This window comes from Hyperolius riggenbachi, chromosome 2 (assembly GCF_040937935.1).
Source record: "Hyperolius riggenbachi isolate aHypRig1 chromosome 2, aHypRig1.pri, whole genome shotgun sequence".
Lineage (NCBI taxonomy): Eukaryota > Metazoa > Chordata > Amphibia > Anura > Hyperoliidae > Hyperolius > Hyperolius riggenbachi.
The window spans coordinates 419,464,026-419,484,807 of record NC_090647.1 but is presented as its reverse complement, the minus strand read 5'-3'; the positions used below and the strand labels follow the sequence as shown (position 1 = coordinate 419,484,807).

Sequence of the window (20,782 nt, the reverse complement as noted above, 5' to 3'; positions counted from 1 at the left end):
TGAAGGACATTGCTAGTATGGTTTATTAAACCGCGCAATGACGATTGTAAAGCAGCCTGTTCAGTTTGTCTCCTCAGAGATGTTGGCCAGTCATGTCTATGGACAATCAAAGACATAAGACTGTTCCTTGGCTAGTCATCATCTCATGTCTATACCTGGTACATCTGCTAAGTGAGAAAAAAACTGCACATTTATCCTAAATTAAGCTCCGAACACCACCTTATTTCTGAGATTATACAAAGGACTCATTCCCACTACCAATTTTTTTGATGTTTTGCAAAATGCATGTTTTTGAGGTTAACAAAGATGTGTTTTCCCAATGGAAGTCACAGTATCATTTTCACATATGTGCTGCATATTGTTTTAGTGCATGAACAGGCTATTTTAAAATGTTTTGAAATGCCATTATGGTCAATGGAAAAATAAATGCACAAACACAGGCCTTGTGCATTTTTATGGCATCTACTCTACAGAAACATGAACAGAATCGCAAACACAAATACAAACTTGCATGATTGTATGTGGTCCATTGTTAGTCAGAGAGAAACCTAAGACATGACAACAAAAGTTGTTTAGATGATACCTTTAATGGCTAACGGTACATGATTTCTTTGCAAGCAATCTTACTTTGCAAAGAAATCTTGTTATGTCTTTGGAAAAATAGGTGATTGAGTGCAAATGCAATGCATGTACAGTGTGTTGTGTGTGAACAAATGCATCCAAAAGTATTGTTGTTTTTTTTATTCTGCAAATGCATTTTGTAGACTGAATGAACCCTAGATATGTGCACCGAACGGTCATGCAATTTTTTAATCGCATGCAATTTTGAAAATGCAAAGCCTTCATGAAAATAGAAAAAAAACACATTGCACCAGTGTGTATTATTATTATTATTTGTATTTATAAAGCGCTAACATGTTACGCAGCGCTAGACAATAAATAGGGATACATACATTGCAACAAGGGGTGACAGGCAGAGAGGTAGCAAACGGTTATACAACATAGCACAAGGTTATACATGCTATCAGAGTATAAAATGCGTTTTACAGAGACCCGGCAAAACAAGTCCGAGTTAGTCCATGAGAAAGGTGTCATTGCAGGGGTAGTAAAATTAAGAAGGACACACTAAGGGAGCGGGGAGGCCCTGCCAAAGGTGTACAGGTCTTCCCGATTTTTCAAAAGACCTTGTGATTAAAAAAACGCATGAGATTTTAAAAATGCACCGCAAGCACAGCAGTGTGTACAAGCCCTTAGTAGTTGGCCAAAATGATCATATAAACAGCATGTAAATGGTCTCTACTGCCTTAAGCAACCTTATATTTGTCAAGCAAGAAGTTGCAGCACCATCTACATATGGCTCAGCAATCCATCTATTTACAAAATGGGGCCACTGAGGATAATCTGAATGCGATTCTTACAAGTTGTCCTGTGCTCATGTTTGTCGGGAAATACAGACTATTGTCACCAAAGGCAAATTGTTATTAGTTAAACATGTGATATTGCCAAATATTACAACCTAGTGTGCTTTGGCTGAAATTCCACATTCCAATGTGTGCAGAATATGTCTCTGACTGATCAGACAGTTACATGTCGGTATAACAAGAATAATTTAATTATAAGCACACTATTCATTACGATCACTTGAAAAATGTTCCCTGTGTTTAAAGCCATTGCACATGAGTGATTCCCTCTTTCACTACACATTACTAGCAGGGAACAAACCAAATGTTGTTAGAGTGAATCCATGTACATAGATCCCCAGTTATATACTGAAACAAATATTTCATAAGAGCACTGTTTCTTATTCCGATAGTCTCCCCAACCCTCTACACAACCACTTGTGCAATCAAATTTGACTATAGTAATAGTTTAATGTAGTTCAGACTAGCCTGACTGCTGCATTCACCTAGACGAACACTTCTCTCTCTTTAAGACTCATGTTGTCAACTCTGCTAGAGAAGAAACTATTGTTTTAGGATATAACTGTGCATTCATGTGTATGGTACCACCACATGGTCACTTTAAAATTAATATGCATGACGTTCCTAGACATGGAACATTTCGTGCTAGAAGATAAATATCAGCAGGTTTTCAAATTGCAACACAGTAACATTGTTTGGTCAAAAGTACCTTAATTCCATTCACCATAATAAGCGCTAGCCACCCTGCCTTTTAAAGCAATACTGAAGTGTATAGAAAAACAATTGTGGGCAATCTTGACAGTCCAGGGGTTTACGGGATTCTTCTGAATTCCACATATCTAGTGCTTGGATCACTTCATCTTCTGGCTTGAAGGGAGGCCATGGATGTGGCCACAATCCCAGCCAGAAGATAAAGCAGAAACAAGTGCTATATTGTGGCATGTAGGTGGACCTGGGAAGCCACTGTAAGTAGTTCCTGACTGGGTTAGCGATGTTAAACTAAAGCCTCTGAGGGTGTACTTCATATGCAGTACCATACTTTGCTCTTATTTCTACTGCAGATAGTAGTTTTGTATTTTGTATGAGTGCTTGGGTTGGTGGCATGCTGCAGATGCAGGCTGTGATAACTACAATGCCTCCCTGGTAGCAAGACATGAACCATAAGAATATGTACAACTTGGCAGCAAGAGTACCTTTAACGCCACTTACGAAATACACTTCCAGGGATGTGTGCTAACCTTTACCAGGTTTTGTTTTTGTCTGGAGACATTTATCAAGTTACTGCTCTCTACCCATTCACCAGGCAAACTTGTCTACTTTATCAGAATATTTACAATTTTGACTGATCAGTCCAGAGTAGCAGCTGCTATTGCTCTGAGCCCTAGTCCTTGTATTTTTGTGAATATCAGTAGGTACTTGGCTTTGTTTCTATCTCACAAAAACATATTTTTGGTCATGACTCTTCCACAACCAGAACTTCTAATTAAACATATGTAAAGCATAAGTAGGTGTATCTCCCAGGTTTGAAGGGAATTAAGCTTGATGTGTTTCTTGCCTTTCTGCTGCTCTCAGGTTTGGGGAGCAATTCAACAAATGGAGTAGTGATTTTTGTCAAAACTAATGTGACACCTTCAGAAAGTGCATTCAAAATGTACCTAACAGGATGTCAATATCTTAAACGTTGAACAAAGCATTGAAGCAGAACATATTGAATAAGACAAACTGGTTAGAATAGGGATCAATAGAGAGAGTTATTACATGTGCACTGTTGAAACACACAGAAGCTTGCGCATACACAAACACGCATATATTTCCCTATCACGTTTTTTATCCATTTATCAAAATTAAATATTTCCATACAATGTATTAAAATGGCTAATCCCATAATGGTTTGTATTTACCTTTCCCTCCTTAATTTTTGTTCCTATAATTTGTCTTCTTTGTTGTATAATTTCTATGAGTTGATCGCTTTCCTCCATGAGTTTAGCTTCTTGTCGAGATGCATTTACCTGTAGTGAAAAAGATTAAATTCAATTACCAGAGAAATTAACAGAGAAAAGCAACACCGGTCATACAACTAAAATAAACTATCCAAGTAGTGTATTGCAGTTTAAATGATCAAAAAAAAAAAAAAAAAAAAAAAAAAAAGTTCAGCCTCAATCAAAACACAGTGGTTTTAATATGGTCTATGCAGGACAAAACTACTGATGTGTTAATGATTTGATTAAACTTAAATCCCACATAAGATTAATACATGAGCTTGAGGCCTAGGTTCACAGTGGGACATTGTGGTGTGACTATGGGGGCATCTTAATGCAGAAAGTCGCAATGCAATAGAAAGTCTATGGAACGTTCACAGTGCTTTGGGATTCAATACACTACCGTATTCAAACTCACTGCATGCAGTGCGTTACTGCATAATGTGTGCGCTAACAGAGGCAGTGAAGCATACTTTCCATTGACTGTAAGCTTCACTGTATACCACCTAAAGGTTGCATAACTTGCGGTGGGACTTTTTCCTTCCATTGCGTTGCGTTCCTGTTATACAGAGAACACAATGCAATGTCCCACCGTAAACCAAGGTTAGACTGGTTCATTTTAGCACAGTGTTGCATTTTACACAACTCTGATCAAGTATGTCAGAAATCTATGCCCAAACGTGTCCTATCGATTGTAATTCCTATTGATGTCAAATTGGTCAGAAGTAGAGAAATAAAATATCTTGTAGGGAGTCCCTAAGAGATGATCTTATGGCCACCAGTTCATCAGAATAAATGCACTATCTATACAGACCTGAGCCTCAGAATACCTTAAAATACAACAGAGGAGAAAGAGAAATCTAGTTTGCAAGTTCTGCCAGCCACTAACTGACAGGTAGCAAGGCAGCTCTCATTCCTTTCTCACGAACAGCATTGCCAAAGAGCTACACATTAACTATATATTGCCTGAGGACTTAAGGAATGAGCCGCCTAATTGTCAGAAAGCTCAACATGTTTGCGGTGACCTGCAAGAGGCCCCACACCTCACTGTCAGAAAGATCCACATTTACCCCTGATGGTCAAAGACTCTTGCTTTGCATGCGGCACAGAGAAGGCCAAACATTAACCCTCACCAGCCACAGCATCCACATTAAGCCCCAAACTTTGTGGACCTAACATTACTTGAATGGATGTCAACAGCTTGTACAGTGAAGGATGAGTAACATCACCCAATTACCAATATACACACTCACTGTACACACACACCACATGTTTGTTGTGTATGTTTATTTTTATATGTCTGACCATCCTAAAGATGACCACACACTATACAATGAAAAGATCCAATTTTACATCAATTCGATAAATAAAAAAGGTTGTACAGAAAATTCAGAAGTGTTTTTATTTTTATTTATTCAGAAAATCTGTTGTAATTTCCTATTTTTATTCGCTTAAAGAAAAATCGGGAGTGTTGGATTTTTCTAATCAAGTTATATGAGAACTAAATGGTGTAGAAAAGATTGGCAGTTTCTTGATGTACAGAGTTTTCAATCATTTTTATCATACTTGGGGAAAAACTGAACATACTGTATGTGTTTGGTACATTGGTCAGATTTTTGAATTGTTACAATCAGTCAAAAAACAAACAAACAACTGATTGCATTTCTTGAATTGAAAAGATATTTAAATAATTATAAGGTGTGGCCAGCTTTGTTCCAGCAGAGGAGTTGCCCGTCCGCATATTAGCAACAAAGTATTTATTTAGAGCTTTCTGTGAATAAGCATCTCAGTTATGTTTCCTTGCATAGAGTATTTACAATGTAAAGGTCCAGATTCCAGCTTGTATATACATCCTGAACTGCGCCCATCCTCAAGCATTTCCCAGTGCAGCAAAGTCAAATGGGGGACAAGGTAAAGAAATGTTTATAACTACAGTTTCAGTCGCCAGTATAAACAAATCCAGTATGATAATCAATGAAGTAATGTGTAAGTTACATGGAATTTGTAGTATATTCTCCAGAAAGCAGAGTTCACCTGAAATCTAAATGCTCCCTCTAGTGGTATCTGTATGTCAGTTAGCGTCCATGCTGAACAACTAAAAGATAAGATTAGTACCAGCAAAGGATGAACTAAATATTCCACTCTGTATTGGCAATCCATTCCAAGCATCTGGCATAAAACCATTCCAGGATGAATGCCAGTTTGGGTAAATTCACTCTTCTCTAGATGACACTGCTAATCCTGAATTGCCTTTAGCAAATAGTTCCGTTAATGTAATTAGATGGGTTGCATGCATTCAGAATCATCATATTGTTGCACTATTATGTTATTTGTATTTTTGTATGTTTTAACCTGTTTGCAAACCAGCACATTTTAATGTGAACCTTGCCTGCACCTAATAGGCCACTTATCAAGAAAGAAATATGGAGGTTGAAACTGAGGGATGACCATTTTCTTTGTGAATTAGACACCTAGAGCAAGTATACAGATGATTTATCCTACTTTATAAGCTTGTTTGTTTCAGTTAGGGTTCTCAAATTTCAGATTGTATCCATAGGATCAGGTTTCCAGTTAGGCAACAATCATTTTAACAAGATAGCTAGAATTGACAGTCTCTATACTCTTTCCTGCATTAGGATCCATTCACACTCTAGTGTTTAAAAATGCAGAGCAAAGACACCCTTTGGCTTTGATCTGATATTTAGAAGCTGTGACAAGGTGTCCTTAGAGGATATGAGTCACTGCACTATATGCACCAAAAATGTTAAAGGGAAGGTTCAAGCAAAATAAAAAAATGAGTTTCACTTACCTGGGGCTTCTCCCAGCCCCATGCAGCCATCCTGTGCCCTCGTAGTCACTCACTGCTGCTCCAGTCTCCTGCTGACAGCTTGCCGACCTGGGAGGTCGGTGGGACGCATTGCGTACATTTTTACGCATTCCCGCTAGTGCAGGAACATTAACACATACATTTTTACGCATTACTGGTTCAATGCGTAAAAATTTACGCATTGAACCAGTAACGCGTAAAAATGTATGTGTTAATGTTCCTGCACTAGCGGGAATGCGTAAAAATGTACGCAATGCGTCCCGCCGACCTCCCAGGTCGGCAAGCTGCCAGCAGGGGACTGGAGCAGCAGTGAGTGACTACGAGGGCACAGGATGGCTGCATGGGGCTGGGAGAAGCCGGAGGTAAGTGAAACTCATTTTTTTATTTTGCTTGGACATTTCCTTTAAGGAAATGTTTAGCAAATCACGGCTCTAGGTATCAACATGATGGCTAGTGTTTATTTAGCTCGGATTACTCCTCTTCCTCTCCAAGTAAAAGTTAAACCTATTTAGCTCCACCTGGAGGGCAGCAAAAGGGAGAAAACTGCCATGATCATTCAAAGTTGTTCACTATAGCATTCTGCAGCATCACTATGGGGCAGCTCAAACACTATCAATAATACTTTCAAGAAACATATATGTTAGACTTCGGGGACATTTAATGTTTCAATAGTAGAATGCACATAGAAAGAGAATACATTGACCACCCAATATCCCTGGCAATTACAGGACCAATCAGCACCTTTAACCCTCTGGGGGATAATCCCGAGCTGAGCTCGGGGTAAGCCGCCACAGAGGACTTCTAAGGCCCTGGTGGGCCGATTTGCATAATTTTTTTTTTGTTGCACGCAGCTAGCACTTTGCTAGCTGCGTGTATATACTGATCGCCGCCGCTCCGCGCTGATTCGCCGCTACCCGCCGTGCCGCCCCCCCCCCCAAGACCCCGTGCGCAGCCTGGCCAATCAGTGCCAGGCAGCGCTGAGGGGTGGATCGGGACTCCCTCTAACGTCACGAAGTCGTTGACGTCGATGACGTCATCCCGATCGTCGCCATGGCGACGGGGGAAGCGAAACAGGGATTTCCTGTTTGCTTTGATTGCCGGAGGCGATCGGAGGGGGTGGGGGGGGGGGGGGTGCCGCTGCACAGCGGCTATCATGTAGCGAGCCCTGGGCTCGCTACATGATTTAAAAAATAAAACATTTTAAAAAATAGTGCTGCGCCACCTCCTGGGTGATATAATTGTATCCCCCAGGAGGTTAAATGGATAGCCTGGCGACCAAACAGTTCACATTCTTTGCCCTGCAATGTCAGAGTCCCAGATTTGAATCCCAACCAGAATCTGAATGCAGACTGCATATTTTCCTCCAAGAAATAACACAACCATAAGTCAACTGACTGTTTCTCAATCAACCTAGACCATGGTAGGGACATGGGACTGAGTCTTGCAGTGGAAGGGTAGGTGGTATTGATTGTTCAGAATAATCTGTAAACTGCTGTGGAAAATACATCAATGCTACATAAATAAAAATGTATGATAACAATTAAGCATCGTAGAGAGTGGTCAATCACAAAGAGACAATCTTAATTGGTGAAGATGAGGAAACAAAGATGCTGACTAGTGGGAGTTTTTATTGTGTTTGTGCCACCATGGAAGCATGTCCTCTCTTCTTACTCTACTTGGGTAGGGACAGAAATGTTCCTAAATGCTGACATAACCAAATACAGATGTTGCGTATTTTGCCCCTCTTTACTTTAAACGTTTCTACTTTTTTTTGTATGTATTCCCAATGTATGTGTATGACTATGTACAGTATAGGTAGCATGTTTTTTTCTCTAGACCTTTATCATGGAGCTGTTCCATGTGTTCACAAAGTAAATGTAAAATGTAGATAGCCATGTGAAATGAGCCAGACAACTCTGTGTATTGCCATGGCGTTATGAACAATTTCTCTGCTTTTAAAAGTAAAGATATGTGTAAAACTCTTGCTTGCAGCTGCCAGTCTGCAATAACCAGCCATCAAGACATGGTTGTGTGATGTGACATGTTTATGTCTACATTCATATTTCCAAGTCCTCTCTGTGCTTTTAAAGCCTTGAGCGACCTAAAACAGAAAGGTGCTAAAGACTATAAACAGGCATACCATCAGTTTCCTGGACATGTACACAAAGCAATGGCAGACAGACTCACCAAAACATGTACAATATGGACATGTGCAAATGTCAAGGGCTTTCATTGCGGAGCTAAATTATAAACCTGAGGAGCAGATAAATGGTGAATGGTGACATCCCGCAATCTCTGCTTAAGTTATTATTTGGCTTGAAGTAAACTTGCATGTTCTTAATCTATGCCGTTTATAAATACAGTATAAGGAGTATATAAGAATGTGACCTGCCCATTGTGCACCATATGGAGGTACACTTTTTAAAAAAATGTTGTAGTTGCCCTTCTATATGCAACTTAAGTCAAATTAGTTATGCAAAGTATTTAGCATTACCTTAGTAAGAACCCATTACACCCGACCAGGCTAGCTGTATGATTATTACATGTTTATATGGCACCTACATCTTCCACAGTGCTTTACAGAATAGTTATCTGACTAAGGCCCAGTGCACACCAAAACCGCTAGCAGATCGCCAAAACGCTAGCGGTTTTGGGAGCAGAGAGCAGATATTTGGCCAGGTGCACACCAAGCGGATTTTGTATGCGATCCACCAGCCGCATCAGCCAGTGAAAACGCTTGGCTATTGCATTTCAATGTGTGGTGCACACCGGCGGTTTGAGGTTTTTTAGCAAACCGCAAACGCGCAGCAGGAGGCGCGTTTGCGGCTTGGCAAAAACCTCAAACCGCCGGTGTGCACCATCCCATTGCAATACATTAGCCAAGCGTTTTTCCAGGCGGATGCGGCCGGCGGATCGCTCCAAAAACCGCTCGGTGTGCACTGGGCCTAACTGTTTCTTACAATCTAATCCCTACCGTTGTTTAATATCCCTACTATCTTCGAAGGCAAAACTTGTTTGGGGGAGCCAATTACCGTCCGTATGTCGTTTGGTATGTGGGAGGCTACCACAGTGCCCAGAGAAAACCTGCATAAAAACAGAGAACATATACTGTAATCCCCCTGCAGACAGTGTGCATATTCTTTTCATACCCTATACTTCTCATGATTATCCAGTGGTTATCCATTGTTCCAGGGTCAGTGAATTAAAGTGAACCGAGCACCTTTTTAGCATTTAGGACATTTCTATAGCACATGAAAAATGCATGCCAACAATCTGTTTCACTATTAAAATAAACTTTCATTTACCTTTGTATTTTACAATCAAAGTAGCCGTATTAAGGCCCATACACACGTCGGATTTCCGCGAACGACGGGTCGTTTGACCGTTCCGTCGTTCGCCCACTAAATCGGGCGTGTGTACAGACTGTCGTTCGCTTGATAAGAGTGAGTTTGAGCGATCCGCCGGGCGGATCGCTCAAACTCACTCTTATCAAGCGAACGACAGTCTGTACACACGCCCGATTTAGCGGGCGAACGACGGGACGTTCAAACGACCCGTCGTTCGCGGAAATCCGACGTGTGTATGGGCCTTTAGCCTGTTTCAGCAGACCTGACTGTCCGCAGAGCTCTCAGGACGCCAATTCTTTTATTGAGCTAATTACCCATAAATAAACAATAGCTTTTCTCTCAACAAAGGGGGTGGGTAATTAGGACTGTTTGACACACACTATGTCTTTGAAGAAACAGTCCTTCTGGAATTAGCTCAATAAAAGAATTAGCGTCCTGAGAGCTCTGCGGACAGTCAGGTCTGCTGAAACAGGCTAAAAATACTACTTTGATTGTAAAATACAAAGGTAAATGAAAGTTTATTTTAATAATGAAACAGATTGTTGGCATGCATTTTTCATGTGCTATAGAAATGTCCTGAGTGCTAAAAAGGTGCTCGGTTCACTTTAAGGGCTGGAACCCACAGGAGCACTTTTGGCAGCGTTTTGGCAGCACTGCGATACGCTAGCAGTTTGCCAAAACGCTGGGCTAATGTTAATGGATGGGGCAACTTCCACAGGAGCGTTTGCGTTTCTCAGAAACGCAAACGCAGGACATGCAGCATTTTGGGAGCGTTAGCGCTTCAATGTAAAGTATTGAACCGCTAGCGGAAACGCTCAGCAAAACCTAAACTGAGCGGTTTTGCTAGCGTTTTGCGGTTCAGCACACTGTAACAAAATGAAAAATAATTCACAGGACTAATCAGGATAAAAACGCAAAGCGCTAGGCACCCGCTGGGGAAAAAAATACAATGTTGCAAAACACGACCAAAAACGCGCATGAATCCGCTTGCAAACCGCTCAGACAAAACCCTAGCGGTTGTGTTTTGCGTTTGCGGTTTTCAGTGGGTTTCAGGCCTAAAGGTAGCACAGCCTAATTAGGATGACCATGATAAGCTGGGGATTAGAAGGTTAGCAGCACTAGCTTCTACATGTCCCTATTATCAACTGGAAGCAGCAACTATTCACTAATCATAGAAACTAGTCGCTAGTGACAGTTGCTAGTGCTGGCACCTCCGTTAAACTGTATTGAAGCCTAGTTGTGGCTGGTATTTGCTGTAACTAGTTAACAGAGACTCAGCTGCCCATATGACATAGCACTAATCAGTAATTTATTTTGAAGAACCTCAGTATAAAGTAAAAGGATCTTTCAATTAATTTATTTAGATGCCCTTTGTAATTATAAGCCTCTTAGCAAACTTAACAATTTTGAGGACTTGATACACAGAATATTTTGTTCTTGTGCCCACTGGATTCACTACAGAAAGAGAACCTTACAAAGGGTGGAAGAGGGAAATCTCCTACTGGATAATGCATATTACTTTTTTTTTAAAGAATATTTTTATTGTGTAGTTTTAGGTGGTCAACAGTGCCACTACAAACAGATACAGTACAATACAATGAGGATAATGCATATTTTTAATTCCATGCTTAGACTTAGAAAGTTAAAGAGCTACATACATATAGCCCTGCTAGATGTTCGTTGCGGGCAGATAGGTGCAAGGTGGAAGTTTAGTGTTAGGCGTGGAGAGTGGAAAAGGGTTGGGCAGAGGGAGAAAAGTTACCATCCTCTACAGTTTTTAGCTCACGTGCAGGCCCACCTTAGGCCTCATTTCCATCTAGCGCTGCGGGCAATGCACTGCATTACTCTACGATTTTCCCTGGTGTGATTGTAATTCCATTCATAATGAATGAATGGAACTGCAATGCAAATACAGTGAAATGCATGCAACCATGCGTTGGATGGAAACAGCAGACAGTGCAGTCGATGCACTTTCTGGTCTCGGTGTCTCTGCGTCTCTGCGGATCGCGTTGGGTTTCCTTAACTGTCTGAAATCATGTAGATGGAAATAAGGCCTTATTGCGAATGTTACTCGCTTTTTATTGCTCTCCCAGGTGTCACAAAGGACAATATATGAGTACAAACCACCACAGCAAGGTCACAGAATACAACATTTTTATAGAGTGGATAGCAATTAAAGTCTGTGTGAGATTTTTTTTGTTGTCTTTGTCACTCACTTCCTTTCCCTCTCATGGGTGTCACAACAGACAGCAAGTCAAAGGAATCTATGCAACAGGGACCCAGTAGACAGCAACAAACTAATATGAGTTCCAAACTTCTTTTAAATTTACAAACTACATTTTTGGTGGCGCTTGATATTAATGTCCTTAAAATTACCTCACTTTGAATTGGATATGGCTGTACATTTTTATTTTAAACTGAACAGAAGAACAAACTGCACACTTTCCAAAACTACAAATATAGGGGCGTAATAACTAAACTACTGTAAAATTACCATGTAAACGCAGCACACAGCAATTTTACTGGTACTAACATAGTGAGCAATTAGCAAAACTCACATTACCTAGGTAACATGCGGGTTGTTAACACACTTTAAACTACTTGCATAGCGTGCACTACACTGGCAATGCACGTTACCCAAGTTGTGCCAATTGGGCTACATGTGCTCACCAGTGGCATCTGTAACAGTAAAATTGCTGTATGCACAAGGTCGTACGAAGGTTATTCAGAGAGTATGTCCCATGGAACTGTACTCCACAAAATAGACTGTCCACATATTTTACCACTTCCTATGGGAATAATTAGCTGCACAAAACAGGGGCCCTGGTTACTTATTTTTCACAACAGCAATAACTGATTTACTGAGAGCACCCTTGACATCCATAGGGTTACTGTAGACAGGCTGAGTGCTTGTATCACAAAAGCAAGGTAGTAACTACTAATTCACTAGCTTCTCGGCAACCCTTGTTATGGTTTGAAAGTTAAAAGGCAAGTTAAAAAAACTTTTTACAGCTAAAAGGAGATTTTTTTTTTTTTTAGAAATAAATCTAGACAAGGTTGCTGGATTAATTAATTAATTATAGGGCCAGCTCACATACATGGGCTGTGCTGGTGCCTGCTTTTAATGCAACACATACATGCTGCTCTTCAGTGCGGATGCATGTTACCCATTCAATGGCAATGTAACAACTGCTTGAAATATGTAGGTTGCAACATACTGTACATGGGTGAAGAGTCTGTGCATACCCAGTCATCAGATATGTGTGAAAGGACCTGGTGCCCGCAGAATTAACACCACCAACCACACACAGTGGGAAAGCGACCATAATGTCTGTTGACCCCTGTCAAGAATTCCAGCTAGTCTATTTTACAATGCACAAACTTAGCAAATCAGCAGCTGTGTCATCACAGCCATGGTGAGCCCTTACAGGTTTATGCTAAGAAATCATTAGGTGGTTTATCTCTAAACAAAGTTGAATGATCAGCTATGTGTGGGCTGACCTTTTACAGACTCCTGGGTCCTTCTTTCTTTACTTTTTAAAGTCGGTTTACAAAATGAGCCCCCATGCATTTTAGCACCAGGAAGTGTTCATTGTAAATAGAGTTTTGTTGTGGGTATATTTAACTGAGCCCTTCCTCCAATAACATTTTCACATTCTTAAAATAGCATCAAGTCAGGGAAAGCTTCAGGGAAATGCCAGAGTTGTCCCAAGGATTAGGAAACATTGTTTGTGGGAAGTAGGGGTGGGAGTGACAACCTGCTTACGGGTCAAGGAACTATCAAGAAAAGCATGTCTGCAGCACACAAAAGTCTCTCAAACCAACTATCAGTTTAGTATGTAAATATAACAGGCTTATTTAGTATACCAGTAAAGGATGGTGCACACCAAGAGTGCGTCTGCGTGCTTTTAAAAACGCTAGCGCTTTATAAAGCACTTAGCTAATGTATTTGAATGGGATGGATCGCACCAGAGCGATGTGATTTTTCCCAAATGCAAACGCGGGCCCTGCAGCATTTCTAAGGTGATTCAGCCTCAGTGTTAAGTATACGAAAGTAAACATTCGCTCTGAAAAGAGCTAGAACAGAGCAATTTTCCAAGTGTTTTTTATACACAACAAGTACACTTGCAGCTCTACTGTATTAAAAATATAAAATCGCTACACCAAAACGCTTCCAAAATCGCTAGGTTTAACTAGAAAATGGCTAGGCACATGCCTAGAATCACTAGAAAAATCAATTCTAAAAGCGCTGAACATTGTGCGATTACACTAGCGCTTTTTTAGTGGCTGAATAGAGTACTGGTTAAGGGCTCTGCCTTTGACATGGGAGACCAGGGTTCGAATCCTGGCTAGGTCAAGTACCTATTCAGTAAGGAGTTCAAGGCAAGACTCCCTAACACTGCAGGGTGGCCTCTTGAGCGCGTCCCAGTGGCTGCAGCTCTTGAGCGCTTTGAGTCCAACAGGAGAAAAGCACTATACAAATGTTCAGATTATTATTATTCAGATTATTTTAGGTGTGCACTGGCCCTAAGTACAAAGCCCTACTGCTGCCAAATGGAATATCGCTTATTTGTACTATGTTAACGTCAATTTTGATTGGCTGCTATGAAATATATATACTGCACCTAACATAGCATTACTTTTTTGCATTATTAACTCTCTGTGGACCGCAAGGCTTTAGGCCCCTAAGGAGCAGAGCCTTTTTTCATGCAGCCATTCAGTGTCCCACATAAGCACCGGGTAAGGAGCCAAGGAAACTAGCTCCTTACCCATAGGAGAAAGCTCAGATGTCACATGACAGACAAGTATGCGGCCGCAGCAATCAGCTCAGGACTGCAGAAAGCCACGGTGTAGCATCTACGCAGCATCAGAGATGGCGAGCCTCTGATGCGGCATAGATTCTCACTTCTGCAGTACCGAGCCGGTTAAACAACCTCAAGGGCAGGTTCACATGGCAGCCAACAAAAGCGGTGTGTAAAAGAGATCTACTGCCGTTCCATTGCACTGAATGAAAGTGATTTTTAAAAGGTGGTGACAGCAGTTAGCATTGTGTGCGTAAATGTCATGGTAGATCCTGTCGTCTCATTACCTAGGCTACATGTAGCAGTGTTGGCTGTGTTTGCATGCCCCCCCCCCCCCAGTTTCAAAATGCGATGCAATGACAAAAACCAATGCGAACCTATGTTGAATGCTTTTCTGCGCTGTTGCAGAGTCGTCTGGCCATGTGCCCACGAGAAGCAGCTCAAAAGCTTTGTCTTCACCTCTGTTATGTTTTCCACACCAAACAGTACCCATCACTCACAGGGTTTAAACTAGTATGATTAGAACTTAAAATAGTTTGAGACAAAGCATTACTTTAACTGCACTGTACAAGGATATTCATTCGTCCATCTCTCTGCTTGATAGTGGCATGTCAGAACAAGATAATATGAGGCCTTCCCAGCTTTAAAGTGAACCTCAGGACTAAAAATCGACTCAGCAGCACTGAAAAGGCCTGGGGTTTCTTTAACAGTTTCACAGCATCAGAACTTTGTTTCTCTTATACAAGTATCATTTTTAGCTGCACAGAAGAAAACTGCCCGGGCAGTTTTCCCCTTATGCTGTGCAAAGCATGATGGGATTTCTGATGATGTTGTTCTCGTTCTGCTGTTTTGGTGCAATTTTTTTTTTGTACATTTTGAATTTGACATTTGAAGCCTAGCGTGTGCAGCTGGGAGGGGTTATCCGTACACAGGACAGTTGGAACTGTGTCTCATGCTCCTTGTCACCTCCTTTCAACCAAAAAGATGGCTGCCCCATGACAAAGATGGCAGCCCCCATGAATCACAAACATTTGCCTGTTCTTTTAAAACAGGGTGGGTAAGAGATTATATTACCTATCTATTCTAATTAACATAACTAATGTAACTTGATGACAGTATGTTTTGTTTAGGCTGAAGTTCCCCTTTAATTAATGTAGACAGTTACAGTTGGCCATACATAAATAACGCAAGTGTTCAATGTGTAATGAAGAGTTCCACAATCTGCCATATTCATACACCCATACAGCCAAGTTACTATGTGTTACAATTATGGAAATATATTATATCCTTTGATACAATATCTTGATGGCCCTTTTAGAAAAAAAAAAGAAATGCCATGTCCAGCATTTGTTTATGTCACATGGGTAACCCTGCTGATGTTACCCACCACTCATGTTTCCATCAGATGCAACAAGCAGTTAGCAACAGACTTGCACTAAAATTATTTTTCATAAGCACTGACAGCCTTTAGTCATTGGATGAATGGAAGTACAACGCACAAATTGGAAGCCTTCATAGATATATTGAGGTAACATGCTGTAACGGCAATATTGCCTGTGTGACATGGTCTTAAAGCGAATGAAGCATAATGTGTTCATTTTCAGAGTTGTGCAGGGTCCAAGGCTGATCGCGTGAAAAAAACTTAGTGCAGTGGATTAGCTTAAAGGACAACTGAACCTTTGCTTGATCTTAACTCTGCCATGTTCTAGTATTATTTTTAGTAGTTATATAGCGCCGACATGTTCCACAGTGCTTTTACACAGTATATAGTCTACTACCAACTACCTCAGAGGGACCCACAATTTAGTCCCTGCCATACAAACATGTCCATCGTAGTCAATTTAAAGGGAAGCCAATTAACTTATCTGTATGTTTGTGGGAGGTAGGAAGAAATTGGAGTGCATGGAGGAAGTCCACACAGACGCAGAGAGAATATACAAACTCTATGCAGGCAGTGCGCTTGCTGGGATTCGAATCGAGGACCCAGCACTGAAAAGTGAGAGTACTCTCCACTACGCCACGGTGCTGCCCACATACTTTAATAAAATTGTTAGACTGATGCAGTGTGCTGGACAAAGCTTCATGCCTAAAGGTGCCACATAACGTCATTCAGTTGTAGAACCATTATTGTACATAAATCACTGTAGAAAGTAGAATGACAAAGGATGAAGAAAAGTGACCGAGTTCCCTTCATTGTCCTCAAGTACAATAACCCACTTCCTGGTTCCCACCATAACATTCAGTCTACAGCACAACATCTGCAATGCTCGCTAAGTTTAAGAGGAATTGGTGTCTAGTCGACAACTACCATTGCAGAAGATTTGCCAAAAAAAGAGGTGCGAGACATTTGGAATGTCTCTTCCATGCACTTCTTTTAACATAACAATAAACACAAGACTCCTGTCACATCAAAGCTTACAAATGAACTAAACATGCTTGGTTCACAAGAAGCAACGCATAAAATCACAAAGAGGAAATTGCAGTAATTGATTTCTGACCTGACAGCCTGTTTTGTACTAGATTTTTTTTGTACTAAGCAGATCTATGGATTGTCATGAACAAGGAATAAAAATAGCTTTCCACAAAATGATATAGTGGCCTTTAGTAGTTCAGAAGACAAGGTAACAATTTTACAGTCCACTTGATTTATTTTAAAAGTTCTAGATGTGCCTGTCAACCAAGTGTTAATTGAACCTTCCACTGACTGGTACTTTGAGAACGTCTGAACATAAGGAAAGAAGAAGAGAAAATATCAATTTTTGTAAATGGACTTGAAAAATAACTAATCGGAAGTCCAGTTATTAGTTTAGAAAGATGTTCGACTTCTGCCTGGTACTTTATTTATTTGTCGCTGTTACAGGGATTTTCCTTCACTCACGCAAATCACCAGTGACAACCAATGCAGAGATTGTCACCAAAGTGGCAAATACTGAAAGTAGTATTGAGTTTTGTTGGGAATTAGTCACATATTTATGAGAGCTCTTTGATACAGAAGGCTGAAGTGTGAGCTCAGTGCTCAGTTTAAACTCTGATCTGTCGGCATCTTCAGGCTGCAATTTCATGCAGTCCAACTGCAGTGTTTGTAATCACACACATTAGCACTTGACACAATGGAAAAAACACCTTTTGTCACGTCTGAGTATAGCCTCTTACACACGGACCAACCTGCTGCCTGATTACAGTCTGACTTTAGTCTGTTGGACAATATATCAGGCACATATGTGTAGAAGCACACACTACTACATGATCAACTGATACAGGCGGTTGGCCCAATCCAACCATCAGATCTACTCACAGGACTGTTGGGCTGATATCGTGCAGTTGTTTGAATGCGGCTGTATCATGCAGTCCGTCATTACGCTTGCGTGTGCAGTATGTAGAATATGAGTTGCTCGTTAAGTCACATCGACATACAGGTAGTGCGTTTGTTGGACGTGTGTACGCAGCTTATGACTGCAGCAGTTCAGATGTAAAGGTCAGAAGACCAGGATTCACATACTTGTAGCTTAACCCTTTCCAATCCCATGTCCAACATTAGGCTTTTCCACTTTAGTATGATACACCGTTACCCCTTACTATATTCATTTGCAAGAACAACATATTCTAAAGTCTAAGGGCCCGTTCACACTGCACGCGTTTCCAGCCGCGTTTTGGAAACGCGTGCAGGTGGCCAAAACACACGACATCAGACATTGCATAGAGTGCAATGTCTGATGTTCACACTGCATGCGTTCCGGACCTGTGCGGTCCGGGAACGCATGCTGCACGCAGATTTTGCAAAAACGCGTGGCTGTCCCATTCACTTTTCAGTGATTGGATCAGCCACGCAACGCACACAAACGCGGATGGCCATGCGTTCGTACGCGTTGCGTTCCGCACGCATAGCCATCCGCATTTCTGATCTGAACGGGCCCTAAAGCTTGATAAAGGACCTGTTGTGTCCAAAACAGACTAGTGTAGTTGCCATTGTACATTCATTTTTATCTATATTGCAATAATACAGTATATTTGGCTACCTTGAAAATGGGAGTTGGGAACTTCTTGTGGTGTAGATTGAATTTTTGTTCTTGTTACTCCTGTCTGGTTTTCCTCCTCAGAGAGCTGAGCAAATCTTAGGAGCCCAGTAGCCAACACACCTGCAATTTTATTTCTTTATTTTTATCCCTACATGAACTTTACCAGTGAGAAAGTTATAACCTGCACTACAGAATAGGATAATCTCCAAGCTTGTAAAGGTGGCCACGTATGATACAATTTGTAGAACGATCATTTACGAACGATTCTTCATATGAATGATTGGAAATTATTGTTTAGGACCACTAGTAGACAAAAATCTCCTGACAAATACGATCAGATTGACAAGATGGATCTGAAATTTGGATCTATTTCATTTATCTGACCAGGTTGGTTAGGCGATTTTTGTTCCCATTAGTGGTCACAAACTATCATTTCCAATGGTTTATACGAAGAATCATTCTTAGACGATCATTTGTCAAATTGTATCGTTATTGTATCGCATGCTGGTGTCTGAATAGGCAGCGTTTCCCCATCTAGCTCGTATATGAGTAAATGCTGTGTATTCATACCTAGTGGAAATGGATCTTAAAGTGGATCTCGCCCCTGGTATGACATGTGGTGTCTCAATCACCAACTGCTAAACCCAAGCGTGGTCACATGGGGGGGGTAAAATAGTAATATATGCAAGACCACTCCTATTGATATACATAGCAAAGAGTGAAACTGTTGAGGAGAGGTGGGTTCCAGGAAGAAACAGGACAGCACTACAGCAGTTTCCAGTTGCTACAATGCTTGGTCATGTGCTTGTCTGGATGCCCAGATAAGCACATGACCAAGCATGGTAGCAACACAAAGTGCTGCTGTGCTGTCCTGTTTTTTTCCTGTAACCCACCTCTCCTCACCAGTCTCAACCTTGGCTATGCATATCTATGTGAGTGGTCATTTAAGAAATAAACCAGTAATTGGACTGTGCCCAGCCTGTGTCTTCTATGAATGGTAGCACTAGAATGGTGGGCAGCACGGTGGCGTAGTGGTTAGCTCTCTCGCCTTGCAGCGCTGGGTCCCTGGTTCGAATCCCAGCCAGGGCACTATCTGCAAAGAGTTTGTATGTTCTCTCTGTGTCTGCGTGGGTTTCCTCTGGGCACTCCGGTTTCCTCCCACATTCCAAAAACATATGGATAAGTTAATTGGCTCCCCCTAAAAAAATTGGCCCTAGACTACAGTACTTACACTACATAATATAGACATATGGCAATAGTAGGGATTAGATTGTGAGCTCCTTTGAGGGACAGTTAGTGACAAGATATATATATATATATATATATATATATATATATATATATAGATATATATATATAGATATATATATATATATATATATATATATATATATATATAGATATATATATAGATATATATAGATATATATATAGATATATATATAGATATAGATATAGATATAGAGAGAGAGAGAGAGAGAGAGAGAGAGAGAGAGAGAGAGAGAGAGAGAGAGAGAGAGAGAGAGAGAGAGAGAGAGAGAGAGAGAGAGAGAGAGAGAGAGGTATCTCTATCTCTCTCTATCCATCTATATATATGTAGATATAGATATAGAGAGAGAGATACACTGTACAGCGCTGCGTAATATGTCGGCGCTATATAAATACTACATAATAATAATAATAATAATAATGGTATTCAGAGCCTCCAACTGTCCCTTTTTTGGAGGGACACACCTTTTTTGGGAAGAAAAAAAGAACCCCTGTCCCTATTTCTTAATTTGCCCATTTCAGGACTGATCTACAGATCTAGGAAAATATATGTCTATTTCCATTGAAAAAAATTGTCTGACTCTAAACTGTATTCTCATTCCTTTAAGTAAATATATTTCTTATTTTCAAATCTTAATTTGAAGGAAAACTAATGATCATAAAAAAGAACAGTTTACATTATAAAACTATGTTGTTTGCTTATGAATTCTCAGTGGCATGTTTAACCAAGGGTGTGGCGGGGGGTGTGACTGGAAGTGTGACAGAGGCGTCTTAAAGGTGTCCCTCTTTCCTACCTTAAAGTGTACCTGAACTCTTGCACAGGACACAAGGAAAAAATAACAGAAATGCACCCTTTATGTATTTAAAGATTTTTAGCCTGTGTAATTCCCCTGTCATTTGTGTCTAATCACCAGTTGTAATTTGATCCCTCCCCTGTGTCACATGACTGCCTATGGCATATAAGCAGATAAGCCCATTTAAAGTATAGGCTGTAAACAATATGTCTGCTTCCATGAATCAGTAAGTAGAAAATGTGCAGATTTATTTTAGTATTTGTATCAGCTATAACAAAGAATTGTTTTTTTGTTTTAAGGTTATTATGCTGTTGTGTATCTTTTAGA

The 20,782-nt window shown here is 40.6% G+C and overlaps 1 protein-coding gene across 5 annotated transcripts in view; it reads right to left on the bottom strand.

Annotated features, from left to right (window-relative positions):
- Nucleotides 1–20,782, bottom strand: part of MID1 (midline 1) — a 776,611-nt gene that overhangs the window by 116,219 nt on the left and 639,610 nt on the right. For all 5 annotated transcript variants that reach the window (XM_068269892.1, XM_068269894.1, XM_068269889.1 and 2 more), the window contains exon 4: nucleotides 3,323–3,430. In XM_068269892.1, the coding sequence (XP_068125993.1) occupies nucleotides 3,323–3,430 (108 nt within the window). The remainder of the gene's footprint in view (nucleotides 1–3,322; nucleotides 3,431–20,782) is intronic.